At 35.3% G+C, this 19,604-nt stretch overlaps 2 protein-coding genes across 3 annotated transcripts; both read right to left on the bottom strand.

The window, feature by feature from the left end:
* Nucleotides 1–9,356: 9,356 nt before the first annotated feature.
* On the bottom strand, nucleotides 9,357–10,936 carry LOC129420960 (cytochrome c oxidase subunit 7A2-like, mitochondrial). The gene is made up of 3 exons (XM_055176151.2): nucleotides 10,777–10,936; nucleotides 10,294–10,428; nucleotides 9,357–10,031 (listed from the first exon to the last, which is right to left on the bottom strand). The coding sequence occupies exons 1-3, from the start codon at nucleotides 10,843–10,845 to the stop codon at nucleotides 9,891–9,893; spliced, it is 345 nt and encodes a 114-aa protein (XP_055032126.2). The 5' UTR covers nucleotides 10,846–10,936; the 3' UTR covers nucleotides 9,357–9,890.
* A 1,573-nt stretch (nucleotides 10,937–12,509) lies between these two features.
* Nucleotides 12,510–19,456, bottom strand: LOC141363391 (voltage-gated potassium channel regulatory subunit KCNG3-like). Of its 2 annotated transcripts, none has more exons than XM_073866065.1 (2): nucleotides 18,247–19,456; nucleotides 12,510–14,831 (listed from the first exon to the last, which is right to left on the bottom strand). In XM_073866065.1, the coding sequence occupies exons 1-2, from the start codon at nucleotides 18,891–18,893 to the stop codon at nucleotides 14,186–14,188; spliced, it is 1,293 nt and encodes a 430-aa protein (XP_073722166.1). In that variant the 5' UTR covers nucleotides 18,894–19,456; the 3' UTR covers nucleotides 12,510–14,185. The 2 variants fall into 2 exon arrangements, with proteins under 2 accessions (XP_073722166.1, XP_073722165.1); XM_073866064.1 differs by having other exon boundaries at nucleotides 18,271–19,452.
* Nucleotides 19,457–19,604: the final 148 nt, after the last annotated feature.

Here is a 19,604-nt window from a genome sequence, read left to right as displayed (position 1 = left end):
CTTGTCACTTTTATAGAAAACACGCTTTTACAGAAATAAGTCAAAATGGATTTATTGTGTTTTGGAAAAAATGCTGGGTTATTTTCAACCCATTGTTGGTTCAAAAAGGGATGAACCCAAACCACTGGGTTTTAATTTAACCCATGCTGGGTTGTATTAACCCAAAATTCTGTGTTGTTTTAACCCATTGTTGAGTCAAATAAACATTTTGTAAAGGTATGAAATTAATTGAAACTTTGTTCTAGTAATCATACACTCTAAAAATTGCTGGGTTGTTTTTAACCCAGGGCTGGGTCACTATTGCAGCCCATTCTGAGTATTTTCTTAAAAAAAAAAAAAAAATAAAGGTGCACAATGCCATCAAAGTACCATTTTTTATGGTTCCATATAAAACTGTTGGCATCCAAAGAACCTTTCTGTTTCACAAAAACTTATATGATTCTTTTGAGATCATTGCACTGCATGATTCCCAAGGGAACCATAATTTGTTCTTCTGTGGTATCACTGTGAAGAACCATTTGCTGCACCTTTATTTTTAAGTCGTATAGCTCCACTCTTCAGTGCTCATTGATGGGAGATGCTGAGTCCTGCTGGAGCTATTTTCAGCAGTAGCTATACCGAATCTCACACCGCGGGGCTCCCATATGACCCGGTCACGTAGGAAACATGAAAAAGCACAGCTAATCAGACCTGTGATCGCGCCTCTTCTGCCTCACTCCAAACTCTAATGACTATATTCACTTCCTTTAGCAAGACCAGTTACAAAGCCTTTGCTCTGTCTGTCTGCCTATTATGATAAGGTTTTTTACAATCTCAGTTCAGAATAAGCCAAGGCTTGAGTAAAGATACTTATTAGTAGTTTTCTTGGTAGATCCTTTGAGAAATTAGCTTTGTAATGATAAGAGGGTCGCAGGTACACTGCGATAGTCTGAAAGATAATCTGTGTAATTGAATTTATTCCCTCGAGGAGGAAAGTGGAAAATACAAACAAAGAGAAAGCTTGCCATTTATACTATGCGAAGCCTAATAGAGAGAGAGGCAGACCACAAATCCATTTCCCTTTTCAACTCAGCTTTGATTAAAGGACAGAGCTGAAATATAAACATCCTTACGTCTCTCCGAGAGCTTTCAAACCTTTTGATAATTTTAACTTATCAGCCAAAGCCAAGCAACCTTTTTGGCACTGGTTTCAACCACTATTATAAAAAACACAAACAGAAGCCCAATGGTGCATGAGATGAATATTAATGAAATAAGGAGCAGAGCTTCTTTTCGACACCGTCTCACCTGGAAGTTGCCAAAAATTGTATTCGTTCTCATTTGAGTCCAACATCCTCTAGAGCAAACATTGATTACATACCTTGCTCTCAAGATGAATTCTGCTTCCACTACTTTATCAAGCTGAAAGGGAAACCAGCCGCAGGGAACAACACATAGTGACCTCCCCCAGTTGATTAACAATAAGGCTTTTTGTCAGTGATGTAATGATTGTGTTAGACGTTTAATAGCGGAGTATCAGAGGCCATGGCTGAAAGCAGGAGAGGTAAAATCAGACTGAAAACATCCTAAAAAGCCTGCAGACTTTGAAATAATCACAGAGAAGCCTGATGCTTTTACTGAAGATCACTGTGAAGGTAGAGGACTGTTGTGCAAGATATTAGGATCTGATGGATTTGAAAAAGCAATATGGACCAGAAAACCAGTCATATGTTTTATCTGAAAGCTAAACAAAAAAACGTTCCATTGATGTATGGTTTGTTGCACATTAAATTCAAATGCTGTCTTTACTTAAACAATCAAGTAAATATTACTTAAAGTTTGTTTTTTAGACTTTAACTTAATAAATCCTAATTCATTTAACTTTACAGACTTATGTGCAGTGGAGATGTTTATTCAAACATGAAGTTTAATGAAATGATATCACATAGTACTCAATACTAAATACCAACTTAAAGGGATAGTTCACTTTAAAATGAAAATTCTGTCATCATTTACTCATCCATGTTGTTCTAAACCTGTATTAATTTATTTTTTCTGATGAACACAAAAGTTGATATTTTAAGAAATTATGGTAAACACACAGCAGTAAGTGACCATCGACTTCCATAGTAGGAAAAAAATGTTTTGATAAATGATGGTAAGCACACAGTTGACGGTACCCATTAAATTCCATTATATTTTTTATTCCTACTATGGAAGTCTATGGTCACTTACTGCTGGGTGTTTACCATAATTTCTTAAAATATCTACTTTTGTGTTCATCAGAAAAAATAAATTAATACAGGTTTAGAACAGCATGGATGAGTAAATGATGACAGAATTTTCATTTTAAAGTGAACTATCCCTTTAAGTAAACTGACTAATTTAAAGGGGCCATGGCGTGAAAATGTTAGCATTGCCACTTTGTAGGTGTGAGCAAAAATAGGTCATTGAAATTTGGCTTTCCTTATGATGTCATAAGGATATCTTATTAGAATAATACCGCCCCCTTAATGTACACTATCCAACCACAGCACTGCCATTTAGTGCAGAGAGAAAGAAAGAGAGAAAAAATAATTCACAGCACAGTTGAGTTTGAATTGCATCAAACCATCATCATTGTGATCAGTGTTTGCACTTCATCAGCTCATTTGCATTTTAAAAGACACACCCAAAACGACACATTTTTTCTCAAACCTACAAAGTGGCAATGCTAACATTTTCATGCTATGACCCCTTTCATCAGTCTACATGAGCACTGAACTTAAGATTTTAAAGGAAAACACCACAGTTTTTCAATATTTTACTATGTTGTTACCTCAACTTAGTCGAAATAATACATACCTATCTTTTTTCAATGCATGCACTTAATCTTTGTACAGCATGTGGTGAATGTGTTAGCATTTAGCCTAGCCCCATTCATTCCTTAGGATCCAAACAGGGATGAATTTAGAAGCCACCAAGAAGCCACTTCTCTATTTAAAGACTGTTACATGAGTAAGTAGGCACAAAATAAAACGTGGCGATTTTTTTAAGTGGATAAAAATGAGAACTATATTGTATGGCGGAAGAGCACTTAGTTTGCAGCACTTCCACCTCGGGGCGCGCAGTAACATCATCACTCCTGAGCACTCCCTCTCTCGCTCAAACTTCCGTTAATACTGATGCTCAATCACATCAACAAATATACATTTCTGTCACCTATAGCTCTATGGCTGACTGCCAGGGCTATATCTTCAAACTTGTCGTATTCTTCTAAAAGGTAAAAATTACATGATTTAGTGTCATGATTTTGCTTTATCCAAAATTAAAGGTGCAATTTTAGCGGCATCCAGTGTTGAGGTTGCGAATTGCAACCAACGGCTCAGTTCACTGCACACCCCTCGCTTTTGAGACGCATAGAGAAGCTATGGTAGCCGCCACTGGAAAAACATTTAGGGAGACAACTTAGTAAAAAAAGTTTGTCCGTTAAGGGCTTTTGCAGAAACATGGCGGCACAAAATGACTTCCACGTAAGGGGACCCTCTGTGTATGTAGATAAAAACGTTTCATTCTAAGCCTAAGGTAATAAAAACATAAGGGTTCATTATAAAAAGGTCTTTATAAACCCCTGATAATATAGTTTTGTATAATATTTTGCATTTCTGTCAAGAGGTCCTTCTAAAAATTACACACTGCACCTTTAATATAACAGCAGAAACAATAAAAGTGATTTCTTGTGTTAACTTTTGCTATTTAAACAAAAGGTGGTTGAAATTTTACTCGTGAATATAAAAGTCCTCTAGCCATTCAGTACACATAACAAATTTCCACAAGATAATCTGAGCAGATTGCTATCTTCTTTCCAGACACAAACCACCCATGTATGTTATACATTTGTTTTTGAAATTTAATGGGACATGAAAAGCCATTTTTTATGTGTATTATTCTGAATCATGAAAGTGGCCATTTTGCTTTTTCCTCTGGGTATAGAAGAGAGGTTGCATTTTCCCCTATTTCAGTAGCAGCTGTTACCAGCTGTATTTACAAATAGATGCTTCAGACAGAAATGTAAATAATGTAGTACATTCAGAAAAATCTATAAAACTGTCTTTTCTCTTTGTGGTGATTTAAACACGTAACACAGAGCTACACTGCACACAGTGTGCTTCAGAGAAAACAGACAAAAATAACTTTCCATTTTAATGGATAAAACAGTAATGTTTTTTCTTACTGTTTATTTTTTCATTGATATACTGTATGACATTTGACCATATGACAAACTTAATATGTATATATAAACTTAAAGGAACACGCCCACATTTTGGGAATTTAGCTTATTCACCGTATCCCCCAGAGTTAGATAAGTCCATACATACCTCTCTCATCTCCGTGCGTGCTGTAACTCTGTCTGACGCAGCCCCCGCTAGCTTAGCTTAGCACAAAGACTGGAAATGCATGGCTCCAGCTAGTATACTGCTCCCAATAAGTGACAAAATAACGCGATCATTTTCCTATTTATGTGTTGTGATTTGTATAGTCAAACCGTGTACAAATAACAAGGTGATATGAGACACAGCGATCTTTTAACAGTATACATACTGAGAACTATATTCTCTGAAGACGAAGCACTGCCGCATGGGCGGAGTGATCTGCTCGCAGCACACGAGAAGCCCCTGGTGAGGAGCAGAGAGTTCGGTCAGAGTTGTGCAAATCACTCCGCCCATGCGGCAGTGCTTCGTCTTCAGAGAATATAGTTCTCAGTATGTATACTGTTAAAAGATCGCTGTGTCTCATATCACCTTGTTATTTGTACACGGTTTGACTATACAAATCACAACACATAAATAGGAAAATGATCGCGTTATTTTGTCACTTATTGGGAGCAGTATACTAGCTGGAGCCATGCATTTCCAGTCTTTGTGCTAAGCTAAGCTAGCGGGGGCTGCGTCAGACAGAGTTACAGCACGCACGGAGATGAGAGAGGTATGTATGGACTTATCTAACTCTGGGGGATACGGTGAATAAGCTAAATTCCCAAAATGTGGGCGTGTTCCTTTAATATATATATATATATATATATATATATATATATATATATATATATATATATATATATATATATATATATATATATATATATATATATATATATATATATATATACACTCACCTAAACCATTAGGAACACCATACTAATACTGTGTTTGACCCCCTTTCGCCTTCAGAACTGCCTTAATTCTAGGTGGCATTGATTCAACAAGGTGCTGAAAGCATTCTTTAGAAATGTTGGCCCATATTGTTTGGATAGCATCTTGTAGTGGATAGAGATTTGTGGGAGATTTATGGGCACGAAGCTCCCGTTCCACCACATCCCAAAGATGCTCTATTGTGTTGAGATCTAGTGACTGTGGGGGCCATTTTAGTACAGTGAACTCATTGTCATGTTCAAGAAACCAATTTGAAATGATTCAAGCTTTGTGACATGGTGCATTATCCTGCTGGAAGTAGCCATCAGAGGATGGGTGGTCATAAAGGGATGGACATGGTCAGAAACAATGCTCAGGTAGGTCGTGGCATTTAAACAATGCCCAGTTGGCACTAAGGGGCCTAAAGTGTGCCAAGAAAACATCCCCCATATTTTGGTGAGCTGGTGCCAATTGTAGTCTCTTTTTCCTCTTTGTAGTGGAGATGAGTGGTACCCGGTGGGGTCTTCTGCTGTTGTAGCCCATCCGCCTCAAGGTTGTGCGTGTTGTGGCTTCACAAATGCTTTGCTGCATACCTCGGTTGTAACGAGTGGTTATTTCAGTCAAAGTTGCTCTTCTATCAGCTTGAATCAATTGGCCCATTCTCCTCTGACCTCTAACATCAACAAGGCATTTTCGCCCACAGGACTGCCGCATACTGGATGCTTTTCCCTTTACACACCATTCTTTTATTTAAAATACAGGAAATAAAAACAAAAAACTATTTTCAGAACTAAATGTCTTCTTCATACATCAGTCAGTATTTAGTGTGACCTCTCTTTTGGCACAAAACATATCTTGAGCTTTTTTGAGAAGACTGAAGTCATTCGATTAGAATTAGAAATTAGGATTTAATTTAATTTAGGTTTAAGAGATCCTGCAGCTGCCTGCTGCCTGCTATTCTAATAAAAAGACTGAGAAATAATTATATATAACCACTATACAATTGCAAAAACAACAAATCTAATGGTAGCATGATATATATAAAATATATACAAATACTGACACATCAAATCTCTTATTTGTCCTGGAAAGGAGACTCAAACAAAAGATCATCATTTTGCTTGACCAATATGATATGATTCCAAAAGGGAATAAAAACATAATGTGTACTTTCTGAAAATGTTTTATAAACTTAATCAAGTTGGATGATAAGGCTGAAAAACAAAGACATTTATTTATGTCCTGCACCTGTAAGTACTTAAATGCTTTGGCAATGTTTTAGCCTTATAAAGACATTCCAGTGAAGCTCTGTTGATTCTCAGAGAAAGAGTGAGATAGCACCAAGGACACAATCAGACTGAAAAAATGTGAACAGACAGAAAAGGTCAAAGCAACATCACATACCATCTTATCAAACTGTAATTGTTTAGTAAGATCCTGTTTTCCAAGAATTTTTCCAGAGTCAAGACACAGTTTGTGTGTGACAGGTTATCTCTTCAAACCATATTTCACTCTTTATTCTTCTGCAGTGACAACAGTGATTATGTTTCAATGATTGTAATTCTAGATTACATTGTGCACTTAATTAGGTTTATATAGCAAATCCATAATTATCCACATTTATAATGCCAACCATAAAGCAGTGCTTTGAATAAAATGCCACAAGTGTCTAAAAGTGGGACAATAGAACACATTGTGGAGGATTTTATGCATAACGTTTAAGCATAAAGTATTTATTGTCCAAAGAATTCACGATACTGGGGCCAATATCATCATATTCATGTGAAGTAAAAGCAATGTAAGCAATCATTACAAAATATGGTTATGTGAAAACAGCTACTGCATTTCAGTGCTTCTGGTTTTTAAATGAGCCTGAAATGGGTTTAAATCAGTTTAAGGCAATTGCTTTGTCCATTAATTTGATTTCTTTATGTAAGTCCAAGTGAACTTTAATGGTTCCATTCTGCCTTAACTAAACAGTAATGTAAATAATGGCATTTTAAGATTAATCATATATAAGTTTTAATTGCAAGAGTTGTCTCATCATGGCTGATGTGGATTGTTCAATATCGCCTGTTTCTTGAGCAGATTCCTCAGGCTTTGGCTTGTTGTGTGATTGTGGGTGTTTGTCCTTTGAACAGTTGGCGTGGCTCTAGGCCAGCACAAATGCCGTAGACTGCAGCCCCGTCCTCTCATTCTTCTCTCTGTGATGGGTTAATGGATAGTGAACGTTTCCTAATTCTTCTTCACATTTTTATGAACTTTCATAGGGTGAATGGAAGGTTGAAGCGTACTCCAATAAAGAGTTTATGTAGATGACATACATCTTGGATACACGTTTCATATGTTTATTGCTTACTTTAAAATATATTTGCATAAGAGAGAAAATCTGATACTTGATTATCAGCTAGTCAACTGGGATTGCTCGAACATAATGCTGTTTGTTTTCTGAGCCATGAGGTGCAAATCTCAACGTGATTGGCATGCAATCAACATAAAGGACAGAAGACAGCAGGTGAGTGCATTGTGAAATGAAGTATAAGCAGGGGACATAAAGAAAAAAATAATAATAGAGGAAGCCAGACTAATTAAACATCAATACTGAAATAATGAAACTGTTTCCGTGTGCTTAACCCCCGGTTCTCTTTAGAGAACAAATCTTCTTGAACTTTAATGAGTAAAAAACTTCAGCTCGTGCCTATCCTAGTCATTTAACACAGAACGCTACTGAGGCAAACACAATGAACAAATTAACCTTGAAGAAGGTAGAAAATAAATATTAATGACATGTGACCATCTGGCTTTAAATGCCTGGACTGTTTAACATAATTAAAATGAAAAAATTCTGACAATTTTGTAATTCAAAATAGAAACACAAAACAAATAATGTTTCCACTGAATCCATTTTTATTCATTGATTCAGACTCAAGTAGGCATACAAGAGAGAGATCAATAAAGAATTTAAATTTAATTCAAATGATTAAAAGTAATATTCCCCGCAGGTTAACACCAAGACAGGCAAGTCATCAATTAGCCTACTACTAAAAGATATCTACCATCTACAACAAGTAATTGAACATAAACATTGCTATCATAGACTAGACTAACGTAATCACCATTAACCATTTTCGAGAAAATAAAAGCAAATCTGGAAAGAGTCTGGTTGTCTGGGTTACTTGCATTTCACATCTCAGAAGAAAAGATTAATTTTTATTGTCTTGGAACAGCCGAGTCTATTACTGAAACCTGCGCTATCCTCAGTGCTAAACAAAGATACTTATTTACAGCTAAGAAATAAATCTAGCCCATGAATCATTACTTCTCATTGTCATAAATTGTTTGGCTTTGCTTTGTGTTCTGACAAGCTATCAACCACTAGCATGCAGTTAGACAGTCCATCAAGCTTATGTTTTGTCATTAACCGACTATAAAGAGCCTGAAAAACTAAAATCTAGGAACAATAGCACCACTTCTATTCAAAGATCTACAGTGCTTTGGCTGTAAAAGAGAGATTCAAAGGATTTTGGGAGCCCCTTTGTGTACCATGTCTCATAGCGTTGTTGCCATGTCAACAGAAATCTCGAAGAGCTTTTCAAAAGGGGAACTATATACAGTACAGTACAGTATTTAATAGCTGAAAATTTTCATGGAGAATAAAGCATGAAACCATAAATCTTTTTAATGTTTTCTCTCTATATCAGTTACAAAATTGTCTTGTCTTTAAAAAAAGTGAAAATGTAGACAAATACAGTAACAAAAACATGTTCCTATGTATTGTTTGTATATGGACAATTCCAAAGAAATGTAATCATTGATATTAATATATATATATATATATATATATATATATATATATATATATATATATATATATATTAAATGAACTAAGTTGTTTTGTATAAAGGTATCTGGCAAATGGAAAAAAATTGAAGACAAATGTAATTTAGTTTAATTTGGTTTTCTGTATTGTTTAATTTTTTTTACATGTATTTAACTTGAAAAAATAAAGTAACTTGAGTGTTTCAAACACCTGCTTTAAATACATACATAATTTAGGGACGGGGCACACTTAAAAGGCACAGCAGCTTTATGAATCATTATATGCACAAAATATAACCAAGACTGTTAAACGACATGGTATGATATGACATTATATAATGATTTCACATACAGTGGCATACATTTGCATAAGTTCAAACGTATTACCCGTGTCCTTGATTCCCTTTAATATTGCTTGACATTTCTTTAAGCTCTGCAAACTATTAACAAGTGTTCAACCACTTTTCAATCCCATTCTTGAGATTTACCATGGTACACTTACAAGCACCACATGCGTAACAAACACATTACATAGCATCACCAATCAACACTGCAGAAAGGTGTCACGTCTCACCTTCTATTTTACAGCACTAACAACAGCACTGCACATCATCTGTCATTGCAGCATACATCTGTCTTGAACCAGCCTGTGCTTATGAGGTATAACTGGTGCTAACAGTAAAGAGTTTATTCAGCTCAAGATTTTTGACTCTAATAAATACAAATTTTGTGACTGTTTACATAATACAGCTGATACAGTAACAGCGCTCACAATGACGACTTCTCGTGAAGCCTACTGTTTGGCTGATGATAGTATTTTGGAGGCAGATTGAGAGGCTTTGCAAAATTTACATAATTTACATATTACAAATATTAATATTTCCTAACTGATGATGTAAGTCTATGTAAGAGGCTGGGTACAGTTCATTTATTTTTGGGTTGTGCTGCAATATAAAGAGCAACAAGGCAGTAGAGAGCTCCTCCAACTGTCAAAGCCATAGTGGTTCTATACAGAAGTCTGTCGGGAACAACTCGCTTCAAATGGATGGGGACCTCATCCGATGCCTGGAGGAAAATGAATAAAGTTTATGAAAAAAATTTATGTGTACATTATTATTATTTATTCACATTAACTTTTTAGCATTTGGCAGTTGCTTTTATTCAAAGTGATTTACAGTGCTGTACCCTGTATACAGGGTATACATTTGTATGTGGATTAAACCCATGTCCTGCTGTGCTGCTAATGCAATGCTCTGTCTATTGAGCTATAGGAACACATTTTATTTATTCATCAAGTTTATTTATTATCAAGTTATGTGCTATATACCTGAAATATCCTTTGGAGGTCTGGAACTTTGTTGACACCCATATACTCTACCGCAGGACTTGACTGAGATACAACTTTAGTGGGGGTACCAAAGACTATGGTGGGGGATTCAGAAGGTATATTTGACCTCAAGCCCTGAAAGACAGTTACACAAAGTCTATATACATTTTTTTATTTGTTTATTTAACCAATTATGTGTTTTTTTACTTATGTAGTATATTATTAAAAACGTGAACTCAGCAGTTGTATCGCCAAAATATGTTTCATTGTATTAAATAGGTTAATCCAGTTAAGTTAGTTTACACCGCTTTCATAATATAATATTGTTAACAATAATAAGTTAATGTAATTAATGAGAAAGCTTTTCTGCTAGAAACTGTTATATAACAAAATATAAAACACACCTCTATGGATCACATGCAGTAAGTTAACCGCGGATGAAGGTCACTAAATTATCATTTACAAACTTAATCGATAACATACCTGAGGGCTAGCGGTAGATGACGCTGCTCCCGTCAGTCTTTGTGTAAAGCCACTAAATTTGTAATACATTTTGTTATTAAGTTGTAACTGACCAGGTTAAGGTGATAGTGTCCGTGGAGCCTGAACTCAACCGGCCTTTTTGTAAGAAGAACTGGTCGCGGCGATATGACGTCATATGCATGAAACGTGCTTGTCTGTGCTATGAAGCCACTTTATCTTTTGACATCATATGATTTGTTATGATACTGCCCTTAATTTTTATTTTTTCCTTTCTTTTACTCTCTATTTAAAATCATGTAAATGATGATTTCAAATTTCTATCTATTTATTTTCTGTCTTTTCTAAATAATTTATTAGTTATACTGTGTTGTGCCTGTAATCTCCTGTAATAACTTTCTTACTTAGTATTTTTATCTTGTTTTCAGTAGAAATATCTAAACATTCTTAAATCAAGATGCATTTTCTTGATGAGAAAAATGACCTAAGAAAATAAGTCTAGCTTTTAGACAAAACTATATATTTGAGTGAATTTGTGCTTTAAACAAGCAAAATTATCTGCCAAATGGGGTGAGAAAATTTTGGTTAAATTAAGTGTTTAAGAAAAAACAAAACTTTTTTCTCACCCCATTGGCAGATATTTTTGCTTGTTTTAAGTTTAAATTTACTTAAATTGTATATTTTTTTGTCTATAAACTAGACTTGTTTTACGTCATTTTGCTCATCTTAATTTAAGAATTTTTAGATATTTCTACTGAAAACAAGACAAAAATACTAAGTAAGAAAGTCATTTTTTGCAGTGCTCTTGTAAAATTTATATTTGCCTTTCTTGTTTATATATTTTTGTATTTAATAAAAACTTTATTAAAACTTAAAACAAAATCAACCAACATTATTTGTATTAAGATTTTATTCAGGTTTTACTTTATTTGTCTTCATATATGTTTTATACCATGTTATGTGACTATTGTCTTGTTTATATGCAACCCTGTATCACGAAATTATGTACCTATAGTCACGTAATTTTGTGTTTTCCGTGACACTGACACATTTTTGCGTAAACATGTCGTATATTTCTGTTTACGTGTCACTGTCATGTATTTGTTACTCAACTGTTTTGTCCTATTTTCAAACCCTTGACGCTTCTGTTTAGGGTATGATTTGGTGTTTGCATTAGGATATCACTTTAAGTATTAATTTATACCTTTTTTTCATTATTTATTTTTTATAATTTTTTATTTTTAAACCATTTTCGCTTGGCATTAGGGTTAGAGTTTGTTTGGGTAAGGATGTCATTTTATGTAAATCTAACACTAAACCGAAGCGACAATGGTAAGAAAATAGCACAAAACAGTTGAGTAACAAATACGTGACAGTGACACTTTTACAGATATACGTGACATGTTAACGCAAAAAGTCAGTGTCACAAAAAAACCTCACAAAATTACGTGACTATAGGTACATAATATGACAGACAATAAAAAACTACATATAACTTTGTGTAGTGCATAATGTGTCAGCTGTATTACTGAATAACCACAACACGTAAAACCACATTATTCATTTATACATTGTTACAAGAAACAGAAAGGGTTGAATAAACATTTCTTTATTTGTCTTCATACACATAAATACCTTGTTTTTCCATTAAAATACATTTTAAGTGACAGAATAGAGCTACATAAGATTTTGTTTGCTTTGTTAACGAAACCCCCTACCCAACCCCACCCCCTACCAAATAGCAACAAATACTGTATATTGAGCATAAATCTCTTGCAATACCCTTGCTTCAGCTACAAAATGATACTGATATAAAGGCATTCCCTTTTGGATGCAATGTGATAATCAAGTAATGTTTGTGCAATTATTAAAAATAGCTTTACATTAGTATGACAATTAAACTTTATTATCATTGGGACCTGGATTTAAATATTCCACCCATGATGCTTTAACTAATATCTGTTGTCTTTATAACCTAATGCCAATATGTGACCCAGCCTGTGAAAACCGAACTAAGTAGTTTTTCAAATAAACTCATCCTTGATAGATAACGTAAAGTAAACATAACCTTGATATCTTTAATATTGATTAAGTAAGGTCATGTCAAAGATTAAAATCAATGTGCAATAAACTTATGTATCTGTATTATTTACTTTACGGTGGTACTATTACAAATTTAGGGTGTGTACCCTATCATATAGAGTAAAACTTAAAAATATATTCCAAATTGATTCCATCTTTAAACTTCATTGGGCAGTGTCGCAGACAGGGCTTATCCTAGTCCCAGACTAAAATGCATGTTTGCCTTAAGTTAAAAACATCTTGTACTGACATATCTTAACATATATCAGTTTTGTCTCAAGATGCACACCAGTATTGTTTTTTGTAAGGTTTGTTTAGAAAACTACTTAAATGTCCTAATATAACTAAGGCCTGGATTAATCGAAACCCTGTCCGGGAAACTGCCCCCAAGTGAAACATAAAATCAAAAGTCCCTCGAATAAGGAAAAGAGGTTCGATTTTGTGCTTGTGTTCGAAGAGGAAGAAGGAAGAAAGTGACAGCCCTCCTTCTGCTGAGTGTGTGGGTGAGGTGTTTGCTAATCAATTTAGTTAACGCGTCTTGAATCACACAGTCATGTATGGACAGGTTGCAGATCTGTCGCTGTCTGGGGGAACAGCTGATGTTTTTTCTTCCGATTTAGTAATGTTAACTACCCTTCTTTAATCAAGATAATGCAATGGCACATTTGTGCCTGACTTTAATATAAAGCCTAATATGAGTCACAGTATTTGTTTCATTTCAAATGCTTTTCCACTCCAGAACGAAAACCCTTAAACATTTTCATAGGTTCTCCTTGCTTGTTCACTTTTTTGAGAGCTTGTACAGCCATAGAGCTGAATTAATGATTTAACAAGTCGGATGGACCTCTCCATGGAAACTTGAGAATTTGTATAAGCTCCTTCTAGTCTGAAGAACCATCAGGACACAAGGTCTCGCCAGATGCCAATTTCAGGCAGCTTGGCCATCTGTAGTTGTCAAATGCCACAGTTGTCCATTTCATACACGGGAAATGCTGTTGGATCGGGTTTGTTCGTTCACACAGGCATGGTTTACACAACACAAACATTGGCTACTGCAATTCCTTTGGATTGTAATTGTACATGAGGCCTGTATCGTCCAAAGTCAATGAATTCCAGATTGTGTCCTTCGGTACAGAGGTACTTATGTTATTATTTGGATATACCGTTTGATTCAGACAGTCTGAATGCTGATGCTGAGTGTTCATTGTCATAATCAGTATATTTGAAAACGTACAGTTTTTTATAGAAAACAATAAAGGCACAGAAGACCAGGTGATGTTAAGCTGAAGACCAGCAGGTTCGGAGGATCTCAGGATGCATTTTGCTAAAGTCAGTTGAGAAACTCAGAAGAGAGACTTCGCATACAGCGTGCTGAGCGGAATTTGAGCTCGTGGTAGCACTGCACAAAACTGTGGTAGATAAAGGTAATGGGCAAAGCCAAAAGCACAATGCCACTCACGACACACACGCCACCCAGCACGCGTCCCGGAATGGTGATGGGGTACATGTCTCCATAGCCGACGGTCGTCATGGAGATAATAACCCACCAGCAGGCAGCCGGGATACTGGCGTAGTCCTCATTGCTAGTCTCCAGGTCAAGTCCATGCTCCAGCAACTGTGCCAAGGCACTGAATATTGCCATGGCAACGCAGACAAACACCAGCAGCATGACCATCTCTCTGTAGCACCTGCGCAGCGTTAGGCCGAGTGTCTGCAGACCAAGGAAGTGACGCGCCAGTTTAATTAGCCAGAAGATGCGCATCATTCGTAGGACGCGCAGGGTGACTCCAGCTCGCTGGAGCTGCGGGTTCTCTCCTGTCAGTGCTGTCATAGCGACAGACACGTAGTAAGGTGTGATTGCCAGCAGGTCAATAACATTAAGGGGCCGGCGCACAAACTCACATTTGTCCCGAGAGACAATGAAGCGTACTATACATTCAGCAGTAAACCAGCCAATGCATACCGCCTCGATAATCCTGCATGAGATGAAAAAAGAGAGGACAGAGAGAGGGACAAAGGGAAAATGAAAGATGGGAGAGAAAAAGAAAAGCATTAGAAGCCATAAGAGTTGGAAAAGCATAAACATTGTAATAATATTACAAATAAAACGATTTGCAATAATCTTAATAAAGTTATTTTCTCTAGTTGTCACTGGAGCAGTACCCTTTAAAAAGGTGTAGGTACAGTAGAAATATGTAAACATCTTTTACCAATATGTACCTTTAAGGTACTACTGTAATATGTACTTTTGGTATAACCTATACTAATATGAACTCCAGGTGTACTTTTTTTAAAGGGTACCACCTCAGTGGAACCATTTTTTGACCAGTTTTTCTGATTAAATTAGTCATGCAAAATGTTTTGATTATTGAGACCATGCAGCCATGCATCCAAAGTGCTTTATAAGGAGAACTTCATCTGATCTCGTTAAAAGAACATTAGATTCAGTTCATTAGATTCATTTTTTACATTAACTGAATATTCAATATCTATTTATATATGAAATAAGGACCAAATGATCCATCTAAATAAGATTTTTAATTTTAAAATGGCTATGCTGTTAATCAACTGTATAACATCCTATGAGCTATTCCGAAGGAGGGAATGTAAACCAGAAAAAAATAAATTAAAATTAATTAAAAATTAAGTAATAAAAATGACTGAATTAGGCTAAGATATGAAAAGATAGATGTGCCCACAAGTGTCTGGGTGGTTTAACTTTTAAGTTTGCTTACTATAATGAAATGGTAAAAAATTTAATATTCAGGCTGCTGTTTTTCTTTTTAGGTTGAGCTGTTGTTTTAAAAGTTTGTTTATTTTAATTAACTTAATGAAGTTCAATAAAATCGAATAAAGTTTGTTTATTATAATGAAGCCTTTTGGTGGAATTTTTGAATGCATAAAGACAGGTCTATCTCCATCTATAATAATAATATACATGCATGACAAACCTTGCTCGGTTTAATCCCATCCTTTATCAGCTTGTTATTTACATATGAGAACACATACCTGAACCCTTAGACACACAAAGTCCACTGTGGAAAATGGTATCAAGACTGCACTGGACACACAAGGAGAAAACCTTAGGCCCTACTCACAAATATTTTCACACAGAGAGAGGTGGGAATAAGGGAAAACCCCAAAATGACATTATGATTCAAAACAGTGAATATGAAAGGGAGAACAGAAATAATCATAAGTAACTAATTTCCAAATAAAAAACGAATAATTATTTAATTTATACAAGTAATGTTTTGAGCTCTTTTCAACGTAAAACATGAGGTTTTCTTGGCGACGTCTACTGGGCAATTGAAGAATTTTGACTAGCTGAAAAAACACCTTGTTATATTTTGTCGTTTGTAATATTATTCACATTTACCAGAAGAATATTGCTATAATATGGGTTTGTAAATGTTTTATTCTTAATTGGCCTATTCTGTGTTTGTGTAATATTTTCTCAGACGCAAATAGTGAACTTGCACAAGATAGTAGCTACATACATTTCAGAAGAATGCTGCAGATTTACATGCATTACATGCAAATACATGCATTTAGAAACAATCTATATAATTATAAAATACTTAGGACTGTCACAATTATTAAATTTGGCTGACGGTTAATTGTCTAATAAATTGTGACGATTATAATGATTAATTGCCTGTTTTAGGGCTTTGGCAACTATGACAATTAATTAATTAAATAACGATCAATTGTCTGTTTTATTGCTTTGACATTAGATTTTTTTGTTTGTTCATAAAATATTTTTTGAAATTATATCAAGGTTTACCTGACAGTAAATATTAATACACATAACACATATTTAAAAGTAATTATTTAATGAATATATCTTTTAAAAACTAAAAATTCTTCATAAGAAACAAACACAATAAAGTGTCTGAAAAATAACTGAAAATAAAAATGCAATCAAAATAACATGACTACACCAAAACAAGCCTTAAATGGTAGCCAATTACTACGGTCATATTAGAACTGGACCGTGTGTCTGTAGTGGCCTCAAAAATCTATTCCTTACATATCCTTAACTTCCTAAATTAGGAATTAGAGTTTTACCTGGCAGTTCATACTGCTTATTTAAGTTTTGCAGCATTTCCTTAAATGCTATTTTTCCACGGCATTTAATTACCCCCATGTTGTTACAAACCTTTATAAATTTCTTTGTCGTGATAAACACAAAGGAAGATATTTTGAGAAATGTTTGTAAACAAAATGTTTGTGGACTCCATTCACTTCCATAGTATTCTTTTTTATGGAAGTGAATGGGGTCCACGAATGGTTTGGTTACAAACAAACATTTCTCAAAATATTTTCCTTTGTGTTTATCAGAACTAAGAAATATATCCGGCTTTGTAACAACATGAGAGTGAGTAAATGATGACAGAATTTTCATTTTTGGGTGAACTATTCCTTTAAGGAGCGCCATCTGATACTGTCTCGTTTATACAGGTGGTGCAGCTCCCCCTTGTGTTTTTTAGAGATATGTGCAATAATTGCGGTGATCTGAAATCATCGAGATGAGGTCAAACAATCATGCTGAGATGATTATTTAATCATTGTGACAGCCTAACAGTTATATAATATATGCATTTTATATATTATTTATTTGTATCATTTTTTTATTTTTGATGGTGTGATTTAAAAATCAAATTCCTTTCAAACGAGTTCAAAAGAGGAAAACATTACCCCACACGAGGCACTACTTGTTTTATTGTGTAGACGTTTAATTTGTGCTACACTACAGTAAATCCCAAACTGGTAAATAATAGGCATTTTACTGTTTATAAATGCCCTGCGTGATCACTTTATCAACATGTTTTATAGATAACAAAACATGCATGTTTTGATTGATGGGCCCATCCATAGACACATCCCTGTTCTCGGATGTCTTTCAGTGTCAATCCAGAAATCAATTAGGTGAAACTTTCATTTCAGTAATCCATTTCAACTAAATTCCGGTGAAAGCAATCTGAAAACTGAGTAATTTGATGGGACAGTTGTTGAAAGGTGGACTGAATAACAACAGACAAAATATAGAAATAATTATATGGATAGACAAAACCATGTTATTTGAGAAACAACCTGTATCTTAGACCAAACAAGAAGAGAAGTGTGGAGAATCTGGGTACACTCTTTAAAATGTGCTATAAAGGGTTCTTCGGGGCGATGAGAACCATTTTGGTACCCAAAGAACCTTTCAGAACAATTTCTATACTAAGTTTTAATATAGTCTGTATACCAGAAAGGCTCTGTGTATGTTAAAGGTTTTTTATGGAACCATAAAGCCCTACAAAGAACCTTTTAGGAATATTTATTTAGAGTGTATATATTTATACAAGGCTATAGATGCATGCATGTAAATAAATGTGCATAAACAGAAGTTTTTTTCCCCAAGCATACCTGTGTTCTTCCACAGTATTGTTTTTGGCTGTATCCCAATCTGGCAGAGTACTTGCACAAAGGATGACCATAGACATAATGACAAAAATCACTGACACTGATGCGAGGATCTGCGCCGCGACAGATGAAGCTGGTTCCTCAAAAGTCCTTCGCATCCTTTCCAACCACCGCGCGTTACCTCCACCAGAGGCGAACCTGGTGTCCTGATCCTCCTCCCCTCTGGACTCCACCTCTGCCTTGATGTCCTCCTCCGAAAAGTAAGTGTATGTGTCGGACATCCTATCCTCCAGTCGCCGCTGGCAACAAAACTCCAAATGCGAGCTTTCCAAACCCCAGTAAATCATCTCGTTATAAAAGGAAAGCTCGCACATCTGCGGGACAAACCTGAGTTTTCCGGATCGGACGTAAAGCATAATAAAGACAAAAGCTTCAGAGTGCCTGTCGAAGAAAAACTCGTTTCTCTCTCGGTCATAATCATCACAAACCTCCAGGACCTCCTTTTCAGAAGCGCAATTGTGCAATCTGCTCACTCTTCGGAGAGGAAAATCCTTAATTACTTCTCTCGTGAAAGCATACTTGGTACCACCAACGTTTAGGATGCATATATTCTTCCCAAACTTCATTTTGGATCAGGTTGTCTTCGTCGATTCAAGTAAAAAGGTGAGAAATGACGCACAATATGGCTTAATCATAGTTGAAATCCAAGACGTTTGCGCAAATATGAGAATAACTCCAAACTGGCAAATCCAAAAGACCAAATACTGTCGCATGATATTTCAGATTACAGAGGGATGTTTTCCCAGATTGAGCGTGCGTGTCACTTTGGAGAACCCTGGAAAAGTGACTTCTTTCTTTGTGCATCATCTAAACTCCTGCCCTCAGTGGGCTGTTTCACGGAGTGATGTCACACATACACAAGCCTATTGCGCTCGACTGGTTACTCCCAAAGAACGGGCGTTCCCAAGAAAAGAAAAAAATATTTATTTTTATGATGCATGTCTGGGGTTTACCAGGGAACTGGGTACTTAGTAAATCTTTTTAGTAAGTCTACAATATTGACATTTTCTGTTGATTGCAAGGGAGTAAAACCAAGGGCCAGAAACATTTATTAAATCATAATAATGTCAACATTAAAATTAGTGCATCAAAATATATTTTACCTCTTAGATGATATCAGACCTGCACTCCTAATAATGTTTTACATTACATACAACTATTTTCACACAAATATGCTTTTCTTATTAAAATTTTAATATTACAGTAGTGTCATTAAAATGCTTATGTGGATTTCAAATTTTTTATGAACATGAATTTCACTTGTCCAAAAACACGTA

Source organism: Misgurnus anguillicaudatus, unplaced genomic scaffold, assembly GCF_027580225.2.
Source record: "Misgurnus anguillicaudatus unplaced genomic scaffold, ASM2758022v2 HiC_scaffold_34, whole genome shotgun sequence".
Classification (NCBI taxonomy): domain Eukaryota; kingdom Metazoa; phylum Chordata; class Actinopteri; order Cypriniformes; family Cobitidae; genus Misgurnus; species Misgurnus anguillicaudatus.
Note: the sequence above shows the minus strand (reverse complement) of the source record. Positions and strands in the feature narration are given on the sequence as shown.

Excerpts from the sequence above, each read along its gene's own strand:
- LOC129420960 (XM_055176151.2), bottom strand. The coding sequence starts at position 10,845 with ATGTATTACAAATTTAGTGGCTTTACACAAAGACTGACGGGAGCAGCG. Across the intron at positions 10,429-10,776 it reads CATCTACCGCTAGCCCTCAG|GGCTTGAGGTCAAATATACC; the intron begins GTATGTTATCGA and ends ACTGTCTTTCAG. Across the intron at positions 10,032-10,293 it reads ACCTCCAAAGGATATTTCAG|GCATCGGATGAGGTCCCCAT; the intron begins GTATATAGCACA and ends ATTTTCCTCCAG.
- LOC141363391 (XM_073866065.1), bottom strand. The coding sequence starts at position 18,893 with ATGAAGTTTGGGAAGAATATATGCATCCTAAACGTTGGTGGTACCAAG. Across the intron at positions 14,832-18,246 it reads GCTTGGGGAAAAAAACTTCT|GATTATCGAGGCGGTATGCA; the intron begins GTTTATGCACAT and ends CATCTCATGCAG.